This window comes from Borostomias antarcticus (assembly GCF_949987555.1).
Source record: "Borostomias antarcticus genome assembly, chromosome: 14".
NCBI lineage: Eukaryota > Metazoa > Chordata > Actinopteri > Stomiiformes > Stomiidae > Borostomias > Borostomias antarcticus.
This window is the reverse complement of record NC_140247.1, coordinates 12,342,274-12,365,960: the sequence shown is the minus strand read 5'-3', so window position 1 is coordinate 12,365,960 and position 23,687 is coordinate 12,342,274. Positions and strand designations below refer to the sequence as shown.

Below are 23,687 nucleotides of genomic sequence, written 5' to 3'. Positions count from 1 at the left end.
TCTCTTGAAAGGAGGAAGGAGGGAGAACTCTGGTTCTGAGACCCAGATATATACCTTGACCTTACCCAGATCAAAGTTGATAAATTAATATTGTTGAGTCAATAAAATCATTTTCTATGTATCTCTGTGTGTCAGGTGTTTTTTTATCTTGCATGTCAAGTGTTGTTTGAAATATATTTTAATATTTGTTCTGACGTTGTATTAGCTATGTTTGTAATGGTAGCCTTTTGCTTATTCATTGTTCCTAAGTAACCAGTTTTCTAAACATTATCGAGATACAGTCGCTTCACTTTCCAACGAAGAACTTAAGCTCAGCTGCAAAATGTAACATCCTTTGATGTAGGCCTACAAAAGGCCTACTACTAGGGAGAGAGATGGAACCCCGAGGCACGTGCTTATAAAGGACAGCCTGTCTGGACAGCTGATACTCCTAGATGAAGGAATCATAGGCGCGTGCGTTGTTTTCACGTGCATTGCCCGCATTGTGAGGACATTCAGAGGAATACCCCTTTAAAAAAGACCACAGGCTCTCAGAGCTGGGCTGGTCTTGTCTGTGACGCTCAGTTTTGAAGCACGATACGCTGCTTAAACGCGCAGGTTTATGTGATTGTGTAGTGGGAGCGGACGAGATGCTTAACAGTGCGTGCTGGACTGCGCTCTGATCAACACACCCTCCGCGTCCCCTAAACGGACACTTGCACGTGCAGAACAACAACATATTCTAAGCAAAAGAAAATAGTCTTCCATTCCCGAAGTAGAGATCTTAGATACAGCCAGGATGGACGCGTCTATCATCATCCCTGCGATCTTCTTCACAGTCATTGCCATCGTCGTGGCATCCAAGTTCTTCAACAAAAAAGCTGAGGCACCAGCAGCCAAAAAGAAAGCCGAAGTAAGCTATGGAGACATCCCTCCTTCAAGAGCTCTGGGAAATGTCCAGTACCCTCCCAAGGTAGAGGCAGCACCAACGCCGGTCGTGAAAGAAGTTGAAATCAAGCCTGTTGAAATCAAAGCTGAAGTTGTCGCCGCACCTGAGCCCGTTGCCGCAGCCCCCGTAGTCGAGGAGATTGGAGTTGTTGAGGAGCTCGTCAAAGAGCTTGAAGTCATCCCAGAGGTCCAGGTAATATAGTCAAGAATATGAAAGAATGCGTTTACAATTGCGCGTTTTGGCACAATTTGTCCCTTCTACAACTTGTATCCCGCATTGATTGTATCCCGCATTGATTGTGTTAGTGTATTAGGTCAAGCTGTTATGTCGTTAAGTAGGTTGCTATTTCTGTAATCTCAATTGGTTTAAAGATGGACAACGGGTCCGAGAGCAATTACAGGCATTGCCGTCGTGGCCGTGCCAACTGCGCTGCGCCACTAGTTGGCCTACCTCTCAGGAATTACCTTCATGTGCTTGAATGTTTGACACACGGTACGACCTGTAGTATCCAGTTCGGACCAGTATCTGTCTATTGTTTCCTTGCTCTAAATATAAATCCAGACAGTGTTATGAGTCATTTTCTAGCCTATATCTGAGATGGAAGTAGAGGATCGTTACAGATGATGCACAGCAGCCTGTAGCCATAACAAACCCAGAAACCTTGTGTGGCACGATCATGCAGTCCAAACACCCATTTGGCTAATGACTGTTAGCATACCAGAATAAGTGCCTCATCATACTGAGTAGATCAGCATTGCCCTCTAATGTCAGGACCCAACAGGCCTGTCTGGTCTGGCCCACCTGTACGCTCCTCATCTTAACCCCCCCAAGTAGGCTAAACTATATCCAGGTCGCCACCACTGTCCTGACCTTTCCCCATCGAGCGGTCCATCCGAGACCCACCTCCCGAAGCCCCTCGACCAGAGAAAGAATGTGCCCAGCACAGCTGTAACACGAGGCCCTAGCATGCCAGCAGGACAGCCACGGGACGGACGTCTATATTTGGTGTTGAACATATATGCTCTATATTTACCCAGGTACAGATTGTGACCAGGCGGGGGTTTGGGCCTGGCTGTTGCTACAGGGCTAGCGTTAAAGGGGCAATTCAGCTAGCTGGACTAGGGGGGGGGGGCTCAGTGTGTGTGTGTGTGTCGTGTCACCGGAGGAGCTGAGGGAGCGAGGCAGAACCGGTCCGAGCCCGGCGCTCTGAGCCGTCGGCGTACGCCGTTCCTCTCTGACGACGGCAACGGGCCGGTCGTGCGAAATATTAGGCGAACTGCCCCTTTAACGCTCAGGCGGACGTCTCCCTAACAGCAGGGGGGCTGAATGTGATGTGTTGGAGGTGGACGTCGGAGGGGCTGTTAACCCCGCGCGGACGCGTGTGGCGATCGGAGGAGCGCCCTGGCGCCACGCCCAACATGTGCGGCCCAGGCTCCTCCCACAGCAGCCCCGCTGCCGCGCCTCTGCTTGCCAACCCTCCTACCCAAACAGAGGCCTGCAGGCCAGAGACTGTGTGTGTGTGTGTGTGTGTGTGTGTGTGTGTGTGTGTGTGTGTGTGTGTGTGTGTGTGTGTGTGTGTGTGTGTGTGTGTGTGTGTGGGGGGGGGGGGCTGAAACCCCATGTCAGCCACACCCCCCTCAGCCCCTACATGGGAGAGAGAGAGAGGTAAGGCCACCTCATCTCACAAAGTCTACCCTGTCTGCTTTAACGTCTGGCTTATCACACACTTCGTGGCGGTGCCAACACAACGGCGGGCTTGTGTACACAGTTCATGTGATGTCATCACACGTACTGTGTGCGTTTTATCACCGGTTACTCATGATTATCACATCACCGGTCCTGCTTCACGAGGAACATTTTCCGCGTCGCTTTCAGCGACCGGGGAGAGAGATGAAAACGAAACGACGCAGGGCCACAGAGCTGCTTTTGTTCCGCTGCCGTGTTAAACGGGCAGGTCAGGCGTTTGTCCTCCGCTCGACGGACAGAGACTCTCTTGTTCCGTCTGTCCCGGCCTCCGGGGGGCCGAGGGAGAGGCAGGCCGGGGGCTCGAGGCCGGAGAGGCCGGGGGTTCGAGGCCGGGGCTGGGAGGCAGCCAGTCCGGAGCTTTTAGCGGAATCGTTATAACGATGTCATCGCCGGCCGAACGCCCACTGTTCCCTGAGTCTCAAACTCTCCGCTCTGCGAAGCTTTAAAAAGCGAGAGGGGTTCTGCAGAGCAGACTGTGCAGAGCGAGTTTTTAAAGGGGGGGTGAGGAATTTGGGGGAACTTCCTGTGCTGCTGTTAGCATTGCGGAAAGTGTTCCCTGGCCAGTACTCGCACAAGCACGCACGCACACACACACACACACACACACGTTCGCCCCTGCCCCGCCCCACCTTCTATGTGTGTGTCTCTCTCCCTCCCTCTCTCTCTCTCTCTCCCTCCCTTTCTCCTTCCCAGTCTCCTGGTGTCTGGACTGTATTTCTGCGTGTTCTCAGCACAGCTGAGGCATGCTCAGTGTCACGTCTGTGTGCGTGCGTGTGTGAATGGATGCACGTAGACTAGACACACAGAGTACAGATGCACAGACATCAGGGACGTGGCCAGTCTAGGTCGTGATTTATTAACTGATAGCCTCAGAAATATCAGTGTCTTCACTGTGTGTGTGTGTGTGTGTGTGTGTGTGTGGGACCCCAGAGTCCTGTCTCACCTCGGTCATATCACTACTGATATATTAGCGACTAGCCCCTCTCACCCCCCCTCACTCCTCCCCTCCCCTCTCACCCCCCCCTCCCCACACCTCACACATCTGACTCTGTGACCTGACCTTTGAACATGTGTGTTTGGCATGTTTGCCTGAACACTGTTGTCAGATTACATGTTCTATAACCCTGGCACACGCGCACACACACACACATGCACACATACATGCACACACACACGCCCAGTACTACCTTGCCATTGTGAATCTAGATGGAGTGAGCACTACTTTGAGAGTTGCTCTATACTAGAGACATGGAACTGAGAGAATAAGTAAATGTTTGGACGTTCACAGCTTGTCTGCATCCAGCCAGAACCAGGGTGCCAGAGGAAAGGGAAATACTGACTGACTGCTCCTCCAAACCACTCCTAAGTTTACCTCTTTCTGTCACTCCTCCTCTTTCTCTCTCTCTCTCTCTCTCTCTCTCTCTCTCTCTCTCTCTCTCTCTCTCTCTCTCTCTCTCTCATCCAATGCCTCACCAATTTCTCCTGAGGTTGGAGCTAACCATAAATGGGAATGTGTACTCACAGCTCTGTCATGCGCACACACACACACGCACACACACACATACCCACACGGAGTTAGAGACACACAGCCAGCAGCAGCTGTGTCAAGTGGATCTTTTTTTCAAACGCGCTACATGGAGGGGAGCGGCACAGATGTGCTGTGAAAATGGCCGCGGTCTGGGATTTATTTATTTATTTATTTATTTATTTCAACTCACGGTAGACATGGCGATCCCGAGGAACACTCTGTACAGAGTGTGTGACGCCCCTGGAGAGGCCCTCGCATCCGAAACCTAATTAGCAGGAAACATAAGTGGATGTACTCAGCACAACTCTAGCCTGTTTACTCTAATATATAACTAATATCGCCGAGGGCAGGGTACAGGCATGGTTGGCATGGTTACCATAGGGTGGCAGGAGGCAAGAGCTGAAGTTGGGCTGTAGTGTCTACATGTGTGTGTGGGCTTCACTCTGATTGGTTGAGATCTGTAGTCTGGACTGACCTGCCTCTACTGGTATTTTCTTCTTCGTCCGTCTTGCCCACCCTCCCTCTCTCTACCTCCCTCTCTCCCTCCCCCCTCTACTCCCTTCCTCCCTCCATACCTCTAGGACGCATTCCCTCACTCTCTCCCATCATCCTCCTCTCCCCCCCCTCTCCTCTCCTCCTCTCTCCCTCCTCCTCTGTGTGAGTCAGAAGAGCAGAATGGCTGCTGATCACAGCTCTCCCCTCTCCCTCCCCTCCTCTCCTCCTCTCTCCCTCTCCTCCTCCCCTCCTCCCCAGCGGGCGGCGATCACGTCTCTCTCCAACTCCTTGCCGCCACAGGCCCGGACGCTCCCTCTCCTGGGTCTGGTTGAGGGTTGGGCCTGGACTGCCTGGCTAGGCTACCTGGGTCTGTTTGGGGGTTAGGTTTGGACTCCCTCCCTGGGTGAGGGTGAGGGTTAGGTTTGGACTCCCTCCCTGGGTGAGGGTGGGGGTTAGGTTTGGACTCCCTCCCTGGGTGAGGGTGAGGGTTAGGTTTGGACTCCCTCACTTGGTTAGGGTTAGCTTCTCCCTGGGTCTGGTGAGGGTGAGGTTCTCCCTGGGTCTGGTGAGGGTGAGGTTCTCCCTGGGTCTGGTGAGGGTGAGGTTCTCCCTGGGTCTGATGAGGGTGAGGTTCTCCCTGGGCCTGGTGAGGGTGAGGTTCTCCCTGGGCCTGGTGAGAGTGAGGTTCTCCCTGGGTCTGATGAGGGTGAGGTTCTCCCTGGGTCTGATGAGGGTGAGGTTCTCCCTGGGTCTGGTGAGGGTGAGGTTCTCCCTGGGTCTGGGTCTGGTGAGGGTGAGGTTCTCCCTGGGTCTGGGTCTGGTGAGGGTGAGGTTCTCCCTGGGTCTGGTGAGGGTGAGGGTGAGGTTCTCCCTGGATCTGGGTCTGGTGAGGGTGAGGTTCTCCCTGGGTCTGGTGAGGGTGAGGTTCTCCCTGGATCTGGGTCTGGTGAGGGTGAGGTTCTCCCTGGATCTGGGCCTGGTGAGGGTGAGGTTCTCCCTGGATCTGGGTCTGGTGAGGGTGAGGTTCTCCCTGGATCTGGGCCTGGTGAGGGTGAGGTTCTCCCTGGGTCTGGTGAGGGTGAGGTTCTCCCTGGGTCTGGGTCTGGTGAGGGTGAGGTTCTCCCTGGGTCTGGTGAGGGTGAGGTTCTCCCTGGGTCTGGTGAGGGTGAGGGTGAGGTTCTCCCTGGATCTGGGTCTGGTGAGGGTGAGGTTCTCCCTGGGTCTGGTGAGGGTGAGGTTCTCCCTGGATCTGGGCCTGGTGAGGGTGAGGTTCTCCCTGGATCTGGGTCTGGTGAGGGTGAGGTTCTCCCTGGATCTGGGTCTGGTGAGGGTGAGGTTCTCCCTGGATCTGGGCCTGGTGAGGGTGAGGTTCTCCCTGGATCTGGGCCTGGTGAGGGTGAGGTTCTCCCTGGGTCTGGTGAGGGTGAGGTTCTCCCTGGGTCTGGTGAGAGTGAGGTTCTCCCTGGGTCTGATGAGGGTGAGGTTCTCCCTGGGTCTGGTGAGAGTGAGGTTCTCCCTGGGTCTGGTGAGAGTGAGGTTCTCCCTGGGTCTGGTGAGGGTGAGGTTCTCCCTGGGTCTGGTGAGGGTGAGGTTCTCCCTGGGTCTGGGCCTGGTGAGGGTGAGGTTCTCCCTGGGTCTGGGCCTGGTGAGGGTGAGGTTCTCCCTGGATCTGGGCCTGGTGAGGGTGAGGTTCTCCCTGGGTCTGGTGAGGGTGAGGTTCTCCCTGGGTCTGGTGAGGGTGAGGTTCTCCCTGGGTCTGGTGAGTGTGAGGTTCTCCCAGGATCTGGGTCTGGTGAGGGTGAGGTTCTCCCTGGGTCTGGGCCTGGTGAGGGTGAGGTTCTCCCTGGATCTGGGCCTGGTGAGGGTGAGGTTCTCCCTGGGTCTGGTGAGGGTGAGGTTCTCCCTGGGTCTGGTGAGGGTGAGGTTCTCCCTGGGTCTGGTGAGTGTGAGGTTCTCCCAGGATCTGGGTCTGGTGAGGGTGAGGTTCTCCCTGGATCTGGGTCTGGTGAGGGTGAGGTTCTCCCTGGATCTGGGTCTGGTGAGGGTGAGGTTCTCCCTGGATCTGGGCCTGGTGAGGGTGAGGTTCTCCCTGGATCTGGGCCTGGTGAGGGTGAGGTTCTCCCTGGATCTGGGCCTGGTGAGGGTGAGGTTTGGTCTCCCTCCCGGGTGCTGCTGCTGCTCTCTGGCCATGTTGGGTCAGAGCAGCGCCGAGAGCGGAGTGAGTCAGAGCCCAGGAACGGAGGAGTGGCTAGAGCCAAAACACCGAGAGGGAGAGAGAGAGAGAGGGCGAAGGGAGGAGTAGAAGAGAGAGAGAGAGAGAGAGAGAGAATGTGGGAGAAATGTACCCTGTAAAAGGTTAACTGATCACTGAGATCTTGCTCCAACAACAGTTCTTTGTGAGCCCTGTTGGCGAGCTCCAGAACCCAAGCAGGTGACTTTCTCAGCAGAGACGACCGGCTTAAAAGCTCTGTGTCGCCGACGGGGATCGACCCCGGGTGGCCTAGTGTACCCACCGACCCGGACATCTGCCATCAGACCAAGAGAGCATCCCACTTTGATATCCTTCTGTATGAGTGGTTCCAACCACCAACACTGCCAGCTGTGTTTGGTACAATGTTGTTATGCAGAGTATAGAGGAAGTATTGGGTGGGGCTCTCCTTCCTGTGTGTGTGTGTGTGTGTGTGTGTGTGTGTGTGTGTGTGTGTGTGTGTGTGTGTGTGTGTGTGTGTGTGTGTGTGTGTGTGTGTGTGTGTGTGTGTGTGTGTGTGTGTGTGTGTGTGTGTGTGTGTGTTCTCGTACAGACCTACACTACTGCAGACTGTGTATATGCTGCATAAAGACGATGTCCAAACACACTTTTCCATTATTGGGTTGATCCGGGGTCTAGACCTAATGACCAATAATCTGGGATCTGGACCTAATGACCAATGATCCTGCTTCTGGATCTAATGATCTGTGGTCTGGAGCTAAAGTCCAGTGACCTGGGGTCTGGACCTAGTCTAAGCCAGCTCCATGTTGAAGTGAAACCTCTCCCTTCATGTCCAGTGGTGATGTCACAGATGCCACCATGGTCTGGGCTCTCTCTCCCTCCTTCTCTCTCTCTCTCTCTCTCTCTCTCTCTCTCTCTCTCTCTCTCTCACTCACACATACACACACACACACACACAATGCAGCTATTGACTTCTTCTTTGTGTGTTTTTGGACGCGTGTCTTTCCACACTTATTCTGCACATTCTCAGACTAAAGGGGATCGAACCCGGCTCTCCCACATGAAAGACATGATGAGAACTTGCTAGGTTTCCCTGAACCACCCCTGTTACACACATATAGGCATTATTCTGCCATGTGGGATTCTCTGAGCTACATTGAGTTCTGTTGTTTCATTCACAAACTGGGCCAGTGTGGATAATCTCTTAAGAGATGAGGCAGGAGTGTGTGTGTGGGCGTGTGTGTGTGTGTGTGCGTGTGCGTGTGTGTGTGTGTGTTCAGAGAGAACAATGTGTGCCCAAAGAAACGGAGACAGGCGTGGGATGAGGCTCGGACGAGAGGAGGCTATTCTTCTTCCAGATGCCTTGGCTCCCTACCCTGCCCAGCCTCATCCCTCCCAGCCTCATCCCTCCAAGCCTCATCCCTCAGCCTCATCCCTCCAAGCTTCATCCCCCCCAGCCTCATCCCTCCCAGCCTCATCCCCCAGCCTCATCCCTCCAAGCCTCATCCACAAGCCTCATCCCTCCCAGCCTCATCCCCCAGCTTCATCCCTCCCAGCCTCATCCCCCCAGCCTCATCCCCCAGGCTCCTGCCTCCCAGACTCACCCCCCCAGACTCATCCCCCTAGCCTCATCCCCCCAGCCCCAGCCTGGTCAGGTGGGAAGCCAGCTATGTGACTACAGAAGAGCCACAGTCCTCTGCTCCGTCCCATCAGCTTTCTGGCATCAGTCTGAACCGTGAGCGATGCAGTTTGACGCCATTCAGTTTATTTGGCCTCTTGGTCTAGGGTGGGCGGGGGGGCGGAGCTTACATGGCTGTGAAACGCTACCGCTGGTGAATATCAGGGATGAACCACGCCCAGAGATGATGATGTCAGAGGTCAGCGGCCCTGTTAGAGTGGGGAGGTCAGGGGTTAACTGGGCTGTGTCTCTCCATTAGACTGCATGGAGTGACACAATCCTGTGTTTTTTGGCAGAGGTTTAAATTGAAATATCACCCCCGGAGCTTGGTGGAATTCTCCTTTGGTCTGGCGGTAGCCTCACCCAACTGTTACACACAAACACACGGCTCTTTATTTATGAGATAGATAGATAGATAGATGGATGAATATAGATAGATCAGACAAACAGTGATTGAGAATACTGAGACAATGCCCAATAGAATCTGACTACATGGATTTACTCATCAGTGAACCTTCTTTGACCATATTAGGAGAGTCACAGAGGTGATGGGAGGAGCTGGTTTTTTGGTGTCTCACAGTCAAGATATTTCAGAAGAGCTTCAGCTTACTGACAGACTTGCGTCCTTATTTATCACCATGACTGAGTAGAACAGCCTTTGTATAATTAGCCTGGAGAGTGAGTGTGCGTGTGTGTGTGTGCGGGCGCGTGCATGTGCGCGAGCAACTGTCCGTTATTGTGTTTCTGTGTTATTGTGTTTCTGTGTGTGTGTGTGTGTGTGTGTGTGTGTGTTTGCATGTTTAATGGCTCAGGAATGCAGTGGCAGGGGAAGAGGCAGACTATCGGCCAAGCTGCTAAATGAATGCCATTCCAGTGTCTGGGTGTGATAGCGAGCAGGGGTGTGTGTGTGTGTGTGGGTGGGTGGGTATGTGTGTGTGTGTGTGGGTGGATCAGAGCCCCAGAGAGCGCCATGCAGAATGCCTCACACAGTCCCAGTGGCTCCTCTACCAGCTGGCACAGTGTGGTGGGATCTGGGATGGTCTCCATGCCCAGCATTGCCAGGTCTGTCTATAGGATGATCTGTGTGGGATGGTCTACATGGTCAGGTCTGTGTGGGATGGTCTACATGGTCAGGTCTGTGTGGGGTGGTCTCCATGGCCAGGTCTGTGTGGGATGGTCTACATGCCCAGCATGGCCAGGTCTGTGTGGGGTGGTCTGCATGGCCAGGTCTGTGTGGGATGGTCTACATGCCCAGCATGGCCAGGTCTGTGTGGGGTGGTCTGCATGGCCAGGTCTGTGTGGGATGGTCTACTTGCCCAGCATGGCCAGGCCTGGGCGAGTCTGATCCTGTCGCCTCTAGATTCACTTCGTCTTGTAGATTCACCAAGTGACACATTCTAAAATGGCCGAGCGTCCCCTTTACTAAGCTCAGTCTGAAATGGATCTCGGAGGAGTTTGATCTCAGTCAGTTACTGTAATAGAGAGGAGGCTCCTGGCCACGCCCCAAACTCTCATCTCTACTCTCTACTCTCACTCTGTCTTGTCTGGTTGTCTCTCTGCGTCAAGTTTCACTCTCTTTGTCTCCCTCTCTCTCTTCTTCCTTCCTTCCTTCCTTCTCTCTCTATCTCTCTCTCCCTCTCTCTCCCTCTTTCTCTCTTTCTCTTTCTCCCTCTCCTTCCTTCCTCCCTTCTCCCTCTCTCTCTTTCTCCTTATCCTTCCTTCCTTCTCTCTCTCTCCCTCTCTCTGTCTCCCCCTCCCTCTCTCTCTCCCTCTCTTTCTCTCTCTCTCTCCCTCCCTCTCCGTCCTTCCGTCTTTCTCTCTCTCCTAACGTATGTCAGCTCACGTGTTCAGTAGCTGAGGTGAAACAGGATCAGGTGTGCGTGGTCAGCACCACACTAGAGGGTAACCCAAACCCCGACCCAAACCCTGCTGCAGAGAGCACTGGGTAAGGGGGGGGACTGTGTGTGTGTGTGTGTGTGTGTGTGTGTGTGTTTGAACTGTCAGGACCAGAGGTCTGTGTGTGTGTGTGTGTGGGGGGGGGGGGGGGGTAGAAGAGAGCTGTATTTGTCCCTGTGTCACAGCCAACTGTTGAGTAGACAGGCAGAGAGGACATGGATATCTGGAGGAGACAGATCCCCTCAAAGGGGAACACACACACCGACCACACGCACACACACACACACACACACCCACGTCAGCAGATGATTCATCCGCATTAATTTCCTCCTGCTCAAAGCGAGATCGCCAGGAGGAGATGATCTCACCTCTCTCTGCAGTGGCTTGTCATGTTGCATACTACAGTACATCTTACAGGTAAGAGTAGGGAAATGTTCTTCCCTTACCTCCTAAAGGTTTTGTGCACACTAAGCAATGTGAGAGGTAAAAATAAGACAAAAGCGTAGATAGATTTACGTATGAGTCTCAAGTAAGTATGATTTTATATATTTGTTTGTTTATTTCTTTATCTATAGAGTCGATTGGTATGTATATTCACAAGTACAGAATGTAGATATGTATATTCTACTGAGTAGAAATATGAACTGCAGTTGTGTGTAGTTACTGAGTTTTGTCCAGAATTCAACAGGCAGTCGCTCCATTCAGGTCAGACTAGAGTTAGCAGGCAGACAGACAGACAGACAGAGGCAATCAGACAGACAGACAGACAGGCAGACAGACAGACAGGCAGACAGGAAGGCAGACAGACAGATGGACAGACAGGCTGCTACTGTCGTGACCAGATGCTGCTCTAGAAAGAGAACTTCTAAGAAGCAGTTAAGCCTCACTGAGCTAGCTATGCTTGTTTTTTTTTGACACACACACACACACAAACACAACCACCACTTCCCCAAAACACTGCTTTGACCACTGCAAAGCCACCACCTGGATGGCACGGGCGGGCGCCATCTATACAGAGGACTGAGTTTAACCAGCTCAGCTCGGCGTCACGCGTTCAGAGGTAGTTCTGATGGGCGGAACGGCGTGATCAGGGGAGCGCGCTAAATCTGCTCTGTGTTCAGAGGACGAGGCATCTTTGGGAAAGCGGCCCTAATCCTATACTGACCCTGATATCCACACGCCACGCCGACGAGCACTGGGGACACGTTTGGTAATCAGACCAGAGGAGGGATCACTGTCTGCCTGTCTGCCTGTCTGTCTACCTGTCTGTCTGTCTGCCTGTCTGCCTGCCTGCCTGCCTGCCTGTCTGTCTGTCTGTCCCTCTTGTCCTGAACTCGTTCTGACGTGAGTTTCTTACGAAACAGAAGGATCCGACCTTCTAAAAAAGCTCGTTAGGGTTTTAAGTAAGTAGCCTTGAGCACCCATGCTTCTGGAGCCTAGTGGCCATAGGCTCCTTTCCTATCTCCTGATTCCTTAGCGTGAGGCAGCTTGATGTACAAGTACACCCACGCAGGTACTTAGCCCCAATCCAACCCTTGATGTTGAGTGCCAAGCAGGAAGGCATTGCCGACCATTTTTTTTATAGTGTTTGTTTTGACTCGGTCAGGGATCGAAGCCCCAACCCCCCAATCTCAAGGCGGGCACTCTAACCACAAGACCACTGAGCTGGTGTTGTTAGGGTTTTAGCGAGTGGAAGACGAGTACACACACACGCATACATGAGATGTGTTACACACGCATGCAGCAAATGAGACGTGTTACACACAGTCTAACACACATACATGAGAATGTTTCACACACATGACAAACATACAAAAACATGTCACCAACAGGAAAACATACATGAGACATGATTTACACTTGTATACAGTGTGTCCATAAACTGACCCCAGTAATGTGCTAATGGTCAGTAATAATTCCCAGGTGTGTGAGCTGCTTCATTGTTGCGTCCTGACGAAGGTCACGTGTGGCCAAAACACGTTGGCGTGATTGTATCCGTTCTATCGTGAACTTGCCTTTAATTTGAGCTTTTTAATCGTAGGATGAGCGCCCCTTGGATTCGCTGACTTTGCGCATTCGCAGTAATGTTTTGGATTGGTCGACTAATGGAGTAATATCTGAGAAAATAAACAAAGAAAGCTGATTGGTCTGTATCTGCTCCTGTTCATCGCAGCGTTCCTTACTGCGTACTGACGGGTTCTGCTACCCTAGCCCTGAGCCCAGAACCTGACCACCAACCCTGTGTTCCTGTGTTCTCGTCTCCCTCAGTCTGTTCCAGAACCCGAGCCTGAGCCCATCGCAGAACCAGCACCAGAACCGGTCCCGGAACCCGAGCCAGTAGTAGTGGAGCCTGAGCCGGTAGTGGAGCCCGAGGCCGTATTGGAACCCGTGGCCGTATTGGAACCCGTAGCCGTAGCGGAACCCGAGGCCGTAGTGGAACCCGAGGCCGTAGTGGAACCCGAGGCCGTAGTGGAACCCGTGGCCGTAGTGGAACCCGTGGCCGTAGTGGAACCCGTGGCCGTAGTGGAACCCGAGGCCGTAGTGGAACCCGAGGCCGTAGCGGAACCCGCGCCAGTCCCCGTAGAAGAGCCCCTCCCTGAGCTCATCCCCGCTGTGCCCGAACCCGTGATCGAGGAGGTTGTCCCTGAACCAAAACCAGAACCAGAACCCGTTCCAGAACCCGCCCAAGAGACCGGGCACAACGGTGAGATATACTCCGAGCCTTAGTCCTCTCCTCCTCCCCAACTCTCCCTTCTCCTCCCCTCCTCTCCTCCCTCCCTCCCCTCCTCTCGACTTATCTCATCTCCTCCTTTCTTCTCCTCTTCTCCTCTCCTCTGTTACCATCATGCATTTTCAATCTTACAGATGGTTTAGCTTTTGGTCTTGCATCTGTGTGTGTGTGTGTGTGTGTGTGTGTGTGTGTGTGTGTGTACGAAGCGAGAGACGGCACACATGGCTCTCTGTCTCCTTCGGTACGCACGTCACACTGACCAGCACCCCCCCCCCCGCCCCAGGAGGTTATAATAGCACTGCCCTCCTCTCGCTGTGTCCGCGTGCATTCAGACGACGTCCATTATCCCTCTTCCCTCGGTCGAGGCTCCATTCAGCCGGCTCCGGCTCGAGGTCCCCAGGCTCTCAGAGAGGCGGCCCTCATTGTGCCCGTCTAGAATAAGTGTTTCCAGAAGACCCAGGAGGTGTTATCAGGGTCGAAGGAGACAGGACAGGAACACTGGGAGGGGAGGGGGAGAAGAGAAGGGGGAGGAGGAGGAGGAGAGAGAGGAGAGGGGAGCTGAGCCCTGCAGGCCTGCTACCATAGAGGAGTTAAGCTGTAGATTATAAGGGCGATGCGACAGATAGCAGTTATGCCAACGTGTAACACTATAACCGCGCCACCTGGATCTGGTGTCGGCTTTAAAAGGTTGATTTGTTGCGGCCCTCCGGCCTTCTGAGCTATTTCTGCTTGGCTGGGTGTTAAATAGACATCAGGGCCTCAAGTCTGCGTCGATTAGACACCTCAGCTGGCTGCAGCTCGCTCTGCTCTGACTCAGATTCTCTCTCTCTCTCTCTCTCTTTCTTTCTCCCTCTCTCTCTTTCTTTCTCCCTCTCTCTCCCTCCCTAACTCTCTCTTTCTCTCTCTTTCTTTCTCTCTCTCTCTCTCTCTCTCTTTCTCTCTCTCTCTCTCTCTCTCTTTCTCTCTCCCTCCCTACCCCTCTCTCTCTCTCTTTCTCTCTCTCTCTCTCTCTCTCTCTCTCCTTCTCTCTCTCAGAGGAGAGCCAGGCAGGCAGACAGACAGGATGCAGGCAGGCAGCCACAGAAGGACACCTGTTTTAATCGTGGACATCTGTCTTGTCCAGTGTGGTCTTGGCAGCTCAGTGGACAAGTGTTCTGTCAGGACACTAGTATCAGTGTAGCCTACTGGATATCCTCCCTGTAATGTTGCAACAGGTGTTCGCCAAATGTGTGTGTGTGTGTGGTAATGGAGGGGGGGGTGTAATGCACTGTTATCCTAGTGTGTGCTAATCCTGTCGTGTGCGTGTGTGTGTGTGTGTGCGCGCGTCTGTCTTTCAGATGTGGCTGCCGCTGAGGAGGTTGTGACCCCAAAGTTCACCCCTGGCAAGAAGAGGAGCAAGTTTGAGAATCTGATGACCAAGGAGGAAATGGAGGAGGAGCATAGGTGAGTCTCCTCTCTCTCTCTCCCTCCGTCCTCTTTCTATCCCTCTATCCTCTCTCTCTCTGCCATGTTGGTACAGAACAACACAACATGATTCTAACCTCTTCAATAGCATGCCGAAGTAATCAGCCCCTGCTCCCTCCCTACTCTCTCCCCCTTCCTTTCTCCCCCAATATCTCCCATTAGTGCTCCCTCCCTCTCCCTCCCCTCCCCTCCCAGTCCCTATCCTCAGAGAGCAGTAATTAACCCCCCTGGTTCTCTACCCCCGGGCTGTAGGGGGTACTGTTTACAGGGTCCAGACTTGACCATCTACTGCGTCTCCCTGTGTGTTTTCCTCTGAAGTCATATTCGACATTCGACTCCTGTTACTGTAGAGAAGAGACACGAGTAGCAGTCTGAGACTTTCATCTAAATCTAGTTTTAGTCTTTGGTGATCCCAGTGACTCCTCTCCACTCTCCTCTTCTCTCCTCTCTCCTTTCCTCCCCTCTCCACTCCTCACCTCTCTTCTCTCTCCTCTCCTCTCCTCCTCTCCACTCCTCACCTCCCATCTCTCCTCTCCACTCCTCACCTCTCTCCTCCTCCTCTCCTCTCCTCTCCTCCTCTCCACTCCTCACCTCCCATCTCTCCTTTCCACTCCTCACCTCTCTCCTCCTCTCCTCTCCACTCTTCTCCTCTCCTCCTCTCCTATCCTTAGGGGGTTTGACTGACAGATTTGAGTGTGTGTGTGTGTGTGTGTGTGTGTATGCGCGTGTGTGTGTGTGTGTTGGGGGGCGTGTGGCTACACCATGGCAGCGTGCTCAGGCCCTGTGGTCTGACGCTGCCCTGCTAGTTGGTCAGCGAGGGGGGGAGTGTACGTCTTCAGCTGCTTCTGATTGGAGGTCTCTGTTTTCTATCCTTCCTAAACCAAGAACTGAGTCTGGCTCTTAAAATATCTGGCCTGGTGGTTTGTTCTGTTCTCTTAAAAACGAGGAGAGAGAGGGAGAGAGAGAGGGAGTAAGAGAGAGGGAGTAAGAGAGAGGGAGGAAAATGTAGAGAGAAGAAGGGGTGAAGGACGATGGAGAGAGATCGAGAGGAAAGGAGGAGAGAGAGAGAGAGAGGGAGGAGAGAGGAGAGAAGTGGGAGGGAGAGAGAGAAGAGAGAGAGGGAGGAAAGGCTCGTACAATAGCTCTCTGTTCACTGAAGTTTTTCTTTGTTTTTAACGTTTCCTTCCATTCTAGTTGTTCGTCTCGGAGGGTTAAAGCCCACAGACGTAACGTTCAAAGACCCGCCAGCCCCTCCCCCCAGCACCTCCCCCAACCCCACACCCTCTCCCTTCAACCCAAACCCCGCCTTTAAATGTCCCTACGTGAGCGCAGCATGTGCTTCAGCCCTGTCCTCTGTCCCCTGTCCCCAGTCCCCAGTCCCCTATCCCTAGTCCTCTGTCCCCTGTCCTGTCCCCTGTCCCTAGTCCCCAGTCCCCTATCCCTAGTCCTCTGTCCCCTGTCCTGTCCCCTGTCCCCAGTCCCCTATCCCTAGTCCCCAGTCCTCTGTCCCCTGTCCTGTCCCCTGTCCCTAGTCCACAGTCCCCTGTCCCCTGTCCCCAGCTCTGTGTCTCAGCCAGCTGTCATGTCTTTACCTCTTCATTCATTAGAGATGAGATCATTCAGACATGTCATTTATTGCGCATGCATGTCATTCATTAGAGATGAGAACATGCAGGCGTGTGAACCCAGTTAGGATTCGGTTGAAGGACACTTTAAAAAAAAAAAATATACCAGAGTTCTGGATATCAGCTGGTTGGTGTGTGTGCATGCGTGTGTGCGTGCGTGCGCGTGTGTGTGTGTGTGTGCATGCCTGTCTCTTCCTCTCTGTGAAGGTGTGCATGTGTGTCTCTGTGGAGGTATGTGTGTGTCTCTCTCTTTGTGAAGGTGTGTGCGCGAGCGTGCGTGCGTGTGCGTGCGTGTGTGTAACAGCTCTCGTCCTGCCTCTATCTTCCAGGGTTGAGCTCACAGCTGATCTTACTTCTCTCTGAGCACCATGTGAACCAGGGTGTGTGTTAGGAAGGACATGGTAAGGTTCCATTTCTCTTTAACCCTCCTGTCCTCCTACACCGGGCCCTTAACCCCCCCCTTAACCCCCCACCCAGTGACCCTCCCCCCTCCCTCAGGGGGGGGGGGGGGGGGTTCCACTTCAGGGCTGGTTCAGGTGGAATCACTGTGGGGGGGGGGGGGGGGTCACCACCAGACTGATATACCTGTAGCTGCCTCCCTCCTCCTCCTCCTAACTCCTCCAGTTTAGGGAGCGATAGATGCCCGTACTTGTCTTTCTCTCTTGGTGGTGCCCAGTAGATGCTCTCTCTGTGGGGTTGGTCACAGACACACTGTTACACAGACGACACCAGGCTGCGCGCTCACAGGAAATGATGCAGCTCACAGGAAATGATGCGGCTTCACATAAAGACGTCAATGTGGGTCATCTCATCTGGGCTGTGAAGGGGGGGGGGGGTGGGTGGGGTTCATGTAAAACCTGGAGTATAAAGCGCTGTCTCCTATAGGAGATGAGCATCCCCCTCACACACACACACACACACACACACACACACACTCTCTCTCAAAGAGAGAAGGCATCGTGACAAAGGCTCTTTCTCCAGCTCGATACTGAAGCCTGCAGGGACTCCCGCTGAACAACGGTGAGCCAGGAACCAGACCTGCTAGTCCAGAACACAGCAGGGGAGTCACGTTCCTGCACGCACACACACACGCACACACATTCACACGCACGCTCACATTCACACAGACGCGCACGTACACACACACTCACGCATGCACAGACATATACACACACGCACACACACCAAACGCGCACACACACACACCAAACTAAAAGCCGAGGTGGTTTGATGACCACACTTCACTAGGCTAACTCCCATGTGAAACTTGACAGCCTGGCGGGCGTAAGTTAGCATGTTAGCAGGTTAGCATGTTAGCAGGTTAGCATGCCTCCGTTTCTCTCCTGGAAACCCGGGTTTAGATCAGCGTCTCTTTTTGCTCCTGGCTACCCAAAACAGACGCCCATTTCCCAGTATTAAACCGTCTCTCATTTAATGTGTGGGTGGGACTTCTGTCACGACAACCCTGAGTTTAGGACCCACCTGACACATTTGAGCTGATCTTGAGTCTGCCACTGTGTGAGGTACAGGAGACGGCTCGCCTATCTCTTCTGACTTTTTAATCTTTCCATAGCTTCTCTCATCTGTTGAATTTGAGTTAATAGCCACATCCCTTTTCCCCTGTATATACAGTAAATATCAATAAAAATGTATCACAAAAAAGGAGATGGGTGACTGCAGAGTAGACAGACCTGCTGGCATCAGAGTCCAGAGACTCTTGACCAACATACTCTGTCAATGACTGGATAGATCACATTTATTTCTGGATTTAAAAAAACAACATGCAGTACATTAAAAACCACGGAGATAAGTCAGATGACACCGAGACCGTTAACTAACGCGCATCCCCGGTGTTTACATTATTTATGGATCACCGCCGGACGCACTGGAAGTCCACGGTTTGCTGACCATAAGGTTTGGATTATATTTGTGGGAGCTGTAGTTTTGGTAACGGCCTGAGTTGTGGGCTGAGCCCTGTGTGGCTCTACTGTATATGGAGTAAGTACAGTAAGTACGGTATGAACAGGACGTGCAGTTCTCAGACAGCTGCATGGGGGCTTGGTTAACATAGCTGGAACTCAGAGTCCTGAGTGTGTGGTGTGTGTGTGTGTGTGTGTGTGTAGCGTCTGTGTATGTATGTGCGTGTGTGTGCGTGTGTGTGCATTTATCCCACGTCACAAAGTATATCAGTGCCTTGGGAGAAATGAACTATACTGGGCAGCTGTAATGTACTGTAGACAGACACACACACACACACTTAAAACACACCCACACTGAACTATATAGCCTAGTGCTATCTCTAGCCATAATTTGACAAGGAGTGGCTATCTTAACTATGTGAGCTTAGTTCAGCTTATCTTTGAACCCTCATAACTCCGCTGCTGTACCATAGCGCCCCCTGGTGGATATCGGGATATAGGCGCTTAAATGTGGATCTGCTCCTGACAAACTTGACAATCGAATGACTTACTTGGCCACTGACCGCGTAACATCAATGCTTGATAAACTGCTTGCTACTGTTGATGCTACTTGTCTCTAAATTAGCGAGGGGGTATCTGGTGGAGGTGGGATGTCTGGTGGAGGGGGGTATTTGGTGGAGGGGGGGTACCTGGTGATGCAGGGGTGTTTTCAGATTGCGAGCTTTGATCCGAGTGGTAATCAATCTCATCTCCGACCCCAACTCTCCCTCTCTTCGGGCTCCGCTACTGCTCGTCTTTATTTATTTATTTTATTTAACCTTTATTTAACCAGGCAAAATACTTATTTACAGCGATGGCCTGGCAAAAAGCACAAGCTTCTTGAGGGTGGGGGGGGAAGGCTGTGTTGTCTCCTAACCCTGCTTGCTGCCAGCTAACCTAACACTCAGACAATGGTGAGTCTCTTTCTCTGGTCTCTCTCTCTCTCTTGCTGTCTTTCTCAGGATCTCTCTGTCTCACTCTCTCTCTCTCTCTCAATATCTCTAGATTATCTCTCTCGATCATTTTATTGTCTTTCTTTCTCAATATCTGTCTCTCTTTCCCTCCCTCTTCAATCATTAACTACTTGAACGTGCATCTCCTCAGCTACTATTGCTAAGAGGTACTGAAGTGAAGTTCAACCTGTTAAGTGTGTGTGCATGCGTGCGTGCGTTCATAACAATAAGTCCTCTTCTCTCTCTCTCTCTGTTCTGCAGAGCAGCTGAATAAGCCAGACGACGGAACAACTCCACCGACACCTTTTTCTTTCTCCCAATCCCCCTTTCCCTTTTGTTGTGTTCTGTTAACGAGCGACCGCAGAAGAACCTCGAACCCCTGCCGAGAACACCGGCCTCCTCCTCGCTCGTCTGCGGCTCATATGAAGAGAATAAACGTAGCTCATTGTCCTCTGGTTTCTTGACTTCCATCACCTCTCTGTCCGACGTCATCCGAAGGCCTGTGAATAGCAAGCTGCACTGCAACCAACACCCAAGTGCCTGTAACCCCCCCATGACCCCGCCCCCCCGCGCCCTCTGCTTTCTTTATGTGCTGTATTTCTGCTGGGGTGTTTCCTTTAGCTAGAGCAGGGGATCGAATCTAACTCCCTAGACTTGAAGAGACCGTTAATCTGATTCAGATTATAAACCTAGACTAGGATTAAATCCAACCCTCAATGGAGTTTTTTTTTTCTGTTAAGGATGTATCTGAATTCAGCATAATATTTAATCTGTGTTTAGGAAAGTGCCCCTAATATATCTCAACGAGAAGCTGTAAGTGAAATCATCCACCAATATTACAGAATTGACGTCTTTGTAAGTGTGGGGTCCGGGTTGGTCGGAAGCGCCTGTTTTAGAAAGGGAAAGATAGCCATAGCAGTTGAAGTGAGGCTGTGGTTTGTTGTTTTGTCACGGGGTGGAGGTTATGACGGAAGGATTCAGTTCGTGTCGTTCGTTTGCTTCGTTATACAGCCCCAACTATGAAGCTATGAACTTAACGCGAAACGAGAGGCGTTTGGACGCCTGACCCTCCACCCCTCTCATGTGTCTGTGTGCCCCATGTCTGTGCGCCACTCCTCAAACTTAGCAGAGCCGTGTAGCGGAATAGCATTACGTCGTTATCGGACTAGCCGTGCTTTAGTGATGCTGTTCAGATTGATGAAGAATCAAATCTCTATCTCTCCCCTCCTGACAGGAGGCTCAGTCACTTTACTGTCGTAACCAATGCAAACTGACAATGAATGGGGGGTTTTTCAGCCCAGTTTTTGGACTGGCGTTTCGTGTAATTAGAATGGCCAAAAAATTAAAAGTGGCGTAATTGTATGACAAACTCTAGTGGTTTTGTAGAGAATCTTTTCTTTCTTTTTTTTTTGTTTTAAAGTAAACATGACAGTTGTTTGGGGAGGGCTTTTTGTAAACTCTTGATTATTAAAAGCCTGTTTGTCTAAAACAAATGTTTGTTCTAGCCTCTTGTTTGCCAGGACGCACCAGTCCAGAGGAATCTTTATTCTGACTCAGATCAACACAAGTCAAACAAGTAAACAGTAAACATGTCGTCCCCCACCCATGATGGATTTCCCTTTGTTGTAATGAAGGAGTGGAAACGTGAAATTGTCTTCATAAATATTAACGTGATGTTATTCGTTTTAAAGTATGTGCTTAGTGTGTATGCTCTAAACTAAGCACTTTCTTTGCCATTCTGGAAATTCAGAAAACCACACAAATGACTATTCAATTGTCTGGCAAATATGCAATGTGCACCATTAAGTTTTTACCTTGTGTTGTAACAACATGAAGCAGATGCAGTTCTGCTGTTCCTGATATGTCCGACCGTCAGCAGCTAAAATGTACACTTGAACTACAATCGTGGAAGTCAAGCGCTCAGCAGTCACATTTACCACTGATTTAACACAGAATCCCCACCTCAGAGCATGACTAATGTCTTCATGGCTAGACATAATATATGACCTAGCCATACTCTATCTCTCATCTATCCAACTTGATCGAACTACCTCAATAAGAATCATATGATCTATGTTGTGAAATATAACGACTATAACTAATGATATTTATACCCACAATGCACCTCGATACTAGAAAATCCTAACATTTCGAATACCTCCGCCCCAGTGACAGTGCAGGGCGAGAGGTAATGTTTTTGGTGGCGTGTTTGTTTATTTATTGGTTTGCTTATTAGCAGGATTATGCAAAAAGTACCAGACCGATTTTCATGAAACTCGGTGGAGGGGTGTAGCGTGGGCCAATGAAGAACTCATTACAGCCGAGTCATACCAAATACTATTTTAAAAAATAGTACCCAATGCCTCTCTGCTTGGCACTCGACATCAAGGGTTGGATTGAGGGTAAGTCCCTGTGACATACTAGCGTCATGTCCAGGGGGTGTACTTGTACATCAAGCTGCCTCACATAAGGAATTAGGAGATCCTGCTAGACCACTAGGCTCAAGAACCATTGGTGCTCAAAGCTACTTACTTAAAGCTCTCGACCTAATGAATGCAGCAATACCAAAGGTCCTGAATCCACAGAGCCACAGAATGCATTCATGGGCGGAGGTCTGTGCTCTCCGACCTCCATTTCTAGTTGTTCAATGGGAAAAATCAACTGTGGCAATCATCACCAGGGGGTGGGCTCTGGTGCATGTGTGATGGACCGATTGACTAATAAACTAAACCAACTAACTAACTTACTAACTAACATGAGTCAATCTAGCGTCCAATCGGGTGGGGGACAATGATAATATCAAGCTAAAATCAGCAAAATACTCTCATTCCCTCATGTTAAATAATGCATTTGAAGTGCTTCATTGCAAATGTTTACATCCACCATGACTGTTCTATTCTTGTAAAATCATTACTGGCAAACAATGCAGATAATTCACTGTTATTTTTTAATTATAATAGTGACATTTTAGGACATTTGTTTAGATAGTTGAGGGATAAACGTTGAAATGTTTCCAAGTGTTTGGGAATGAAACACTTCATTCTACTATATATATTATGGCAGCAGATATCAATACCCTGTACCGTGTTGAGGCCCTGTAAACGCTGAATCATCATTAGTTTTCTTTAGAAAATGCCTGTTTGTTCTCTAATCAAATCAAAGTTTATTCATATGACGCATTTCATACAGAGGCAACACAATGCGCTTTACAGAGAGCAATGTATGGATGAACAGAGATCCTACTCCTACATTTTCCAGAGGGAAGCAAAAAACAGTTCACCCAGAGCCGAAATAGGTGAGCTGTAAAAATTCTTCCCTGACCTCTCTCAACGAGACGATTGAGCATGCTCCTGGAAAATGTTGACGTCTATTGGCTAGGAACATTTACAGAGCAATAAACATGGGCTAAATACTTTATAAGAGAGAAATGACTATCAGTGGAGTAGATTAAGTTATTTACTTACCTACATGGTCTATAAGCTATAAACACACAGTGGATCTGCCATTGTCACAAAGAGTACACTGAAATAAGACACCCTGATAACTTGGAAACATACATTCACCCAACTTAATTTTTGGTGCTCTGTTGACATTACCATTTTCAACTAAATTTGTTCCACTTTTTGTTTTTAAACACATTTCAAATGAGTTTATTGAACTTAGTCATCTGTGTTCCTGTGAAAAGTCATGCAACACATCTTATATATTCTCTTGGCAGAGCTATGAACACCAGTACTGTAAGTTACAGTTGAACTCATCACAGCAACATTACCCAGAAGACCTTTCTCTAATGAGGTTCATGACGGTCGGTCGGTCTTCCTGGGAATGTCTTGTACTCTACAGAGTTGTGACCATAAACTGGGACACGCTTGTCTGTGTCCTAGAGTGCTTTGATAGGGGGAGATTTGCTGAATGTACTGGCATCTTTAGATGTCACACTGTGTATGAATCTGTGTACGAATCTATGTTTGCCATACATGGACACACAACAACACACACACGCTACTTTCTCTGTGATAGAAGATGTGTTCTCTGTGTTCTGAGATATCGAATGTTATGTCTCATTGGTATGTGCATCTCTTTCTCAAGAGGGGTCTGTCCAGGGCTAACAGGACATAAATAAACAATGGACATACCACATGATTATGTTTGTAATTTATTATTGTATTTGTACTTAGCTGTCGTTGCACTTTTACTTTAGCACTATTAGGCTCTTAGATGCTTGTTTAAAAAGAGATGCACTTCTGAGTTCTGGTGAGTAGTAGTAGCTAACACTTTACACTTGACTACCCACGTTGAATGCACTGATCTGCTCTGACCTATCCAACATGATAGAACTGCCTAAATAAGAGTCTTCTGATCTATATTGTGAATATAACAGTTAGCCTACAACTAATGATAATTGTACCCACAATGCACTCCCTGATACTACTCTATGAGAATCATAACATTTAGAACACATATACCACACTAAAA

The 23,687-nt window shown here is 50.7% G+C and overlaps 1 protein-coding gene across 1 annotated transcript; it reads left to right on the top strand.

Annotated features, from left to right (window-relative positions):
• The first annotated feature begins 688 nt into the window (after positions 1 to 688).
• Positions 689 to 19,728, top strand: LOC311317385 (uncharacterized protein). Its single transcript, XM_084448468.1, has 4 exons — positions 689 to 1,120; positions 12,749 to 13,184; positions 14,549 to 14,654; positions 19,473 to 19,728. The coding sequence occupies exons 1-4, from the start codon at positions 779 to 781 to the stop codon at positions 19,483 to 19,485; spliced, it is 897 nt and encodes a 298-aa protein (XP_084304594.1). The 5' UTR covers positions 689 to 778; the 3' UTR covers positions 19,486 to 19,728.
• Positions 19,729 to 23,687: the final 3,959 nt, after the last annotated feature.

Coding starts and splice junctions, on each gene's coding strand:
- LOC311317385 (XM_084448468.1), top strand. CDS start 779: ATGGACGCGTCTATCATCATCCCTGCGATCTTCTTCACAGTCATTGCC. Junction 1,121..12,748: donor AAGTCATCCCAGAGGTCCAG/GTAATATAGTCA, acceptor CGTCTCCCTCAG/TCTGTTCCAGAACCCGAGCC. Junction 13,185..14,548: donor CCAAGAGACCGGGCACAACG/GTGAGATATACT, acceptor TCTGTCTTTCAG/ATGTGGCTGCCGCTGAGGAG.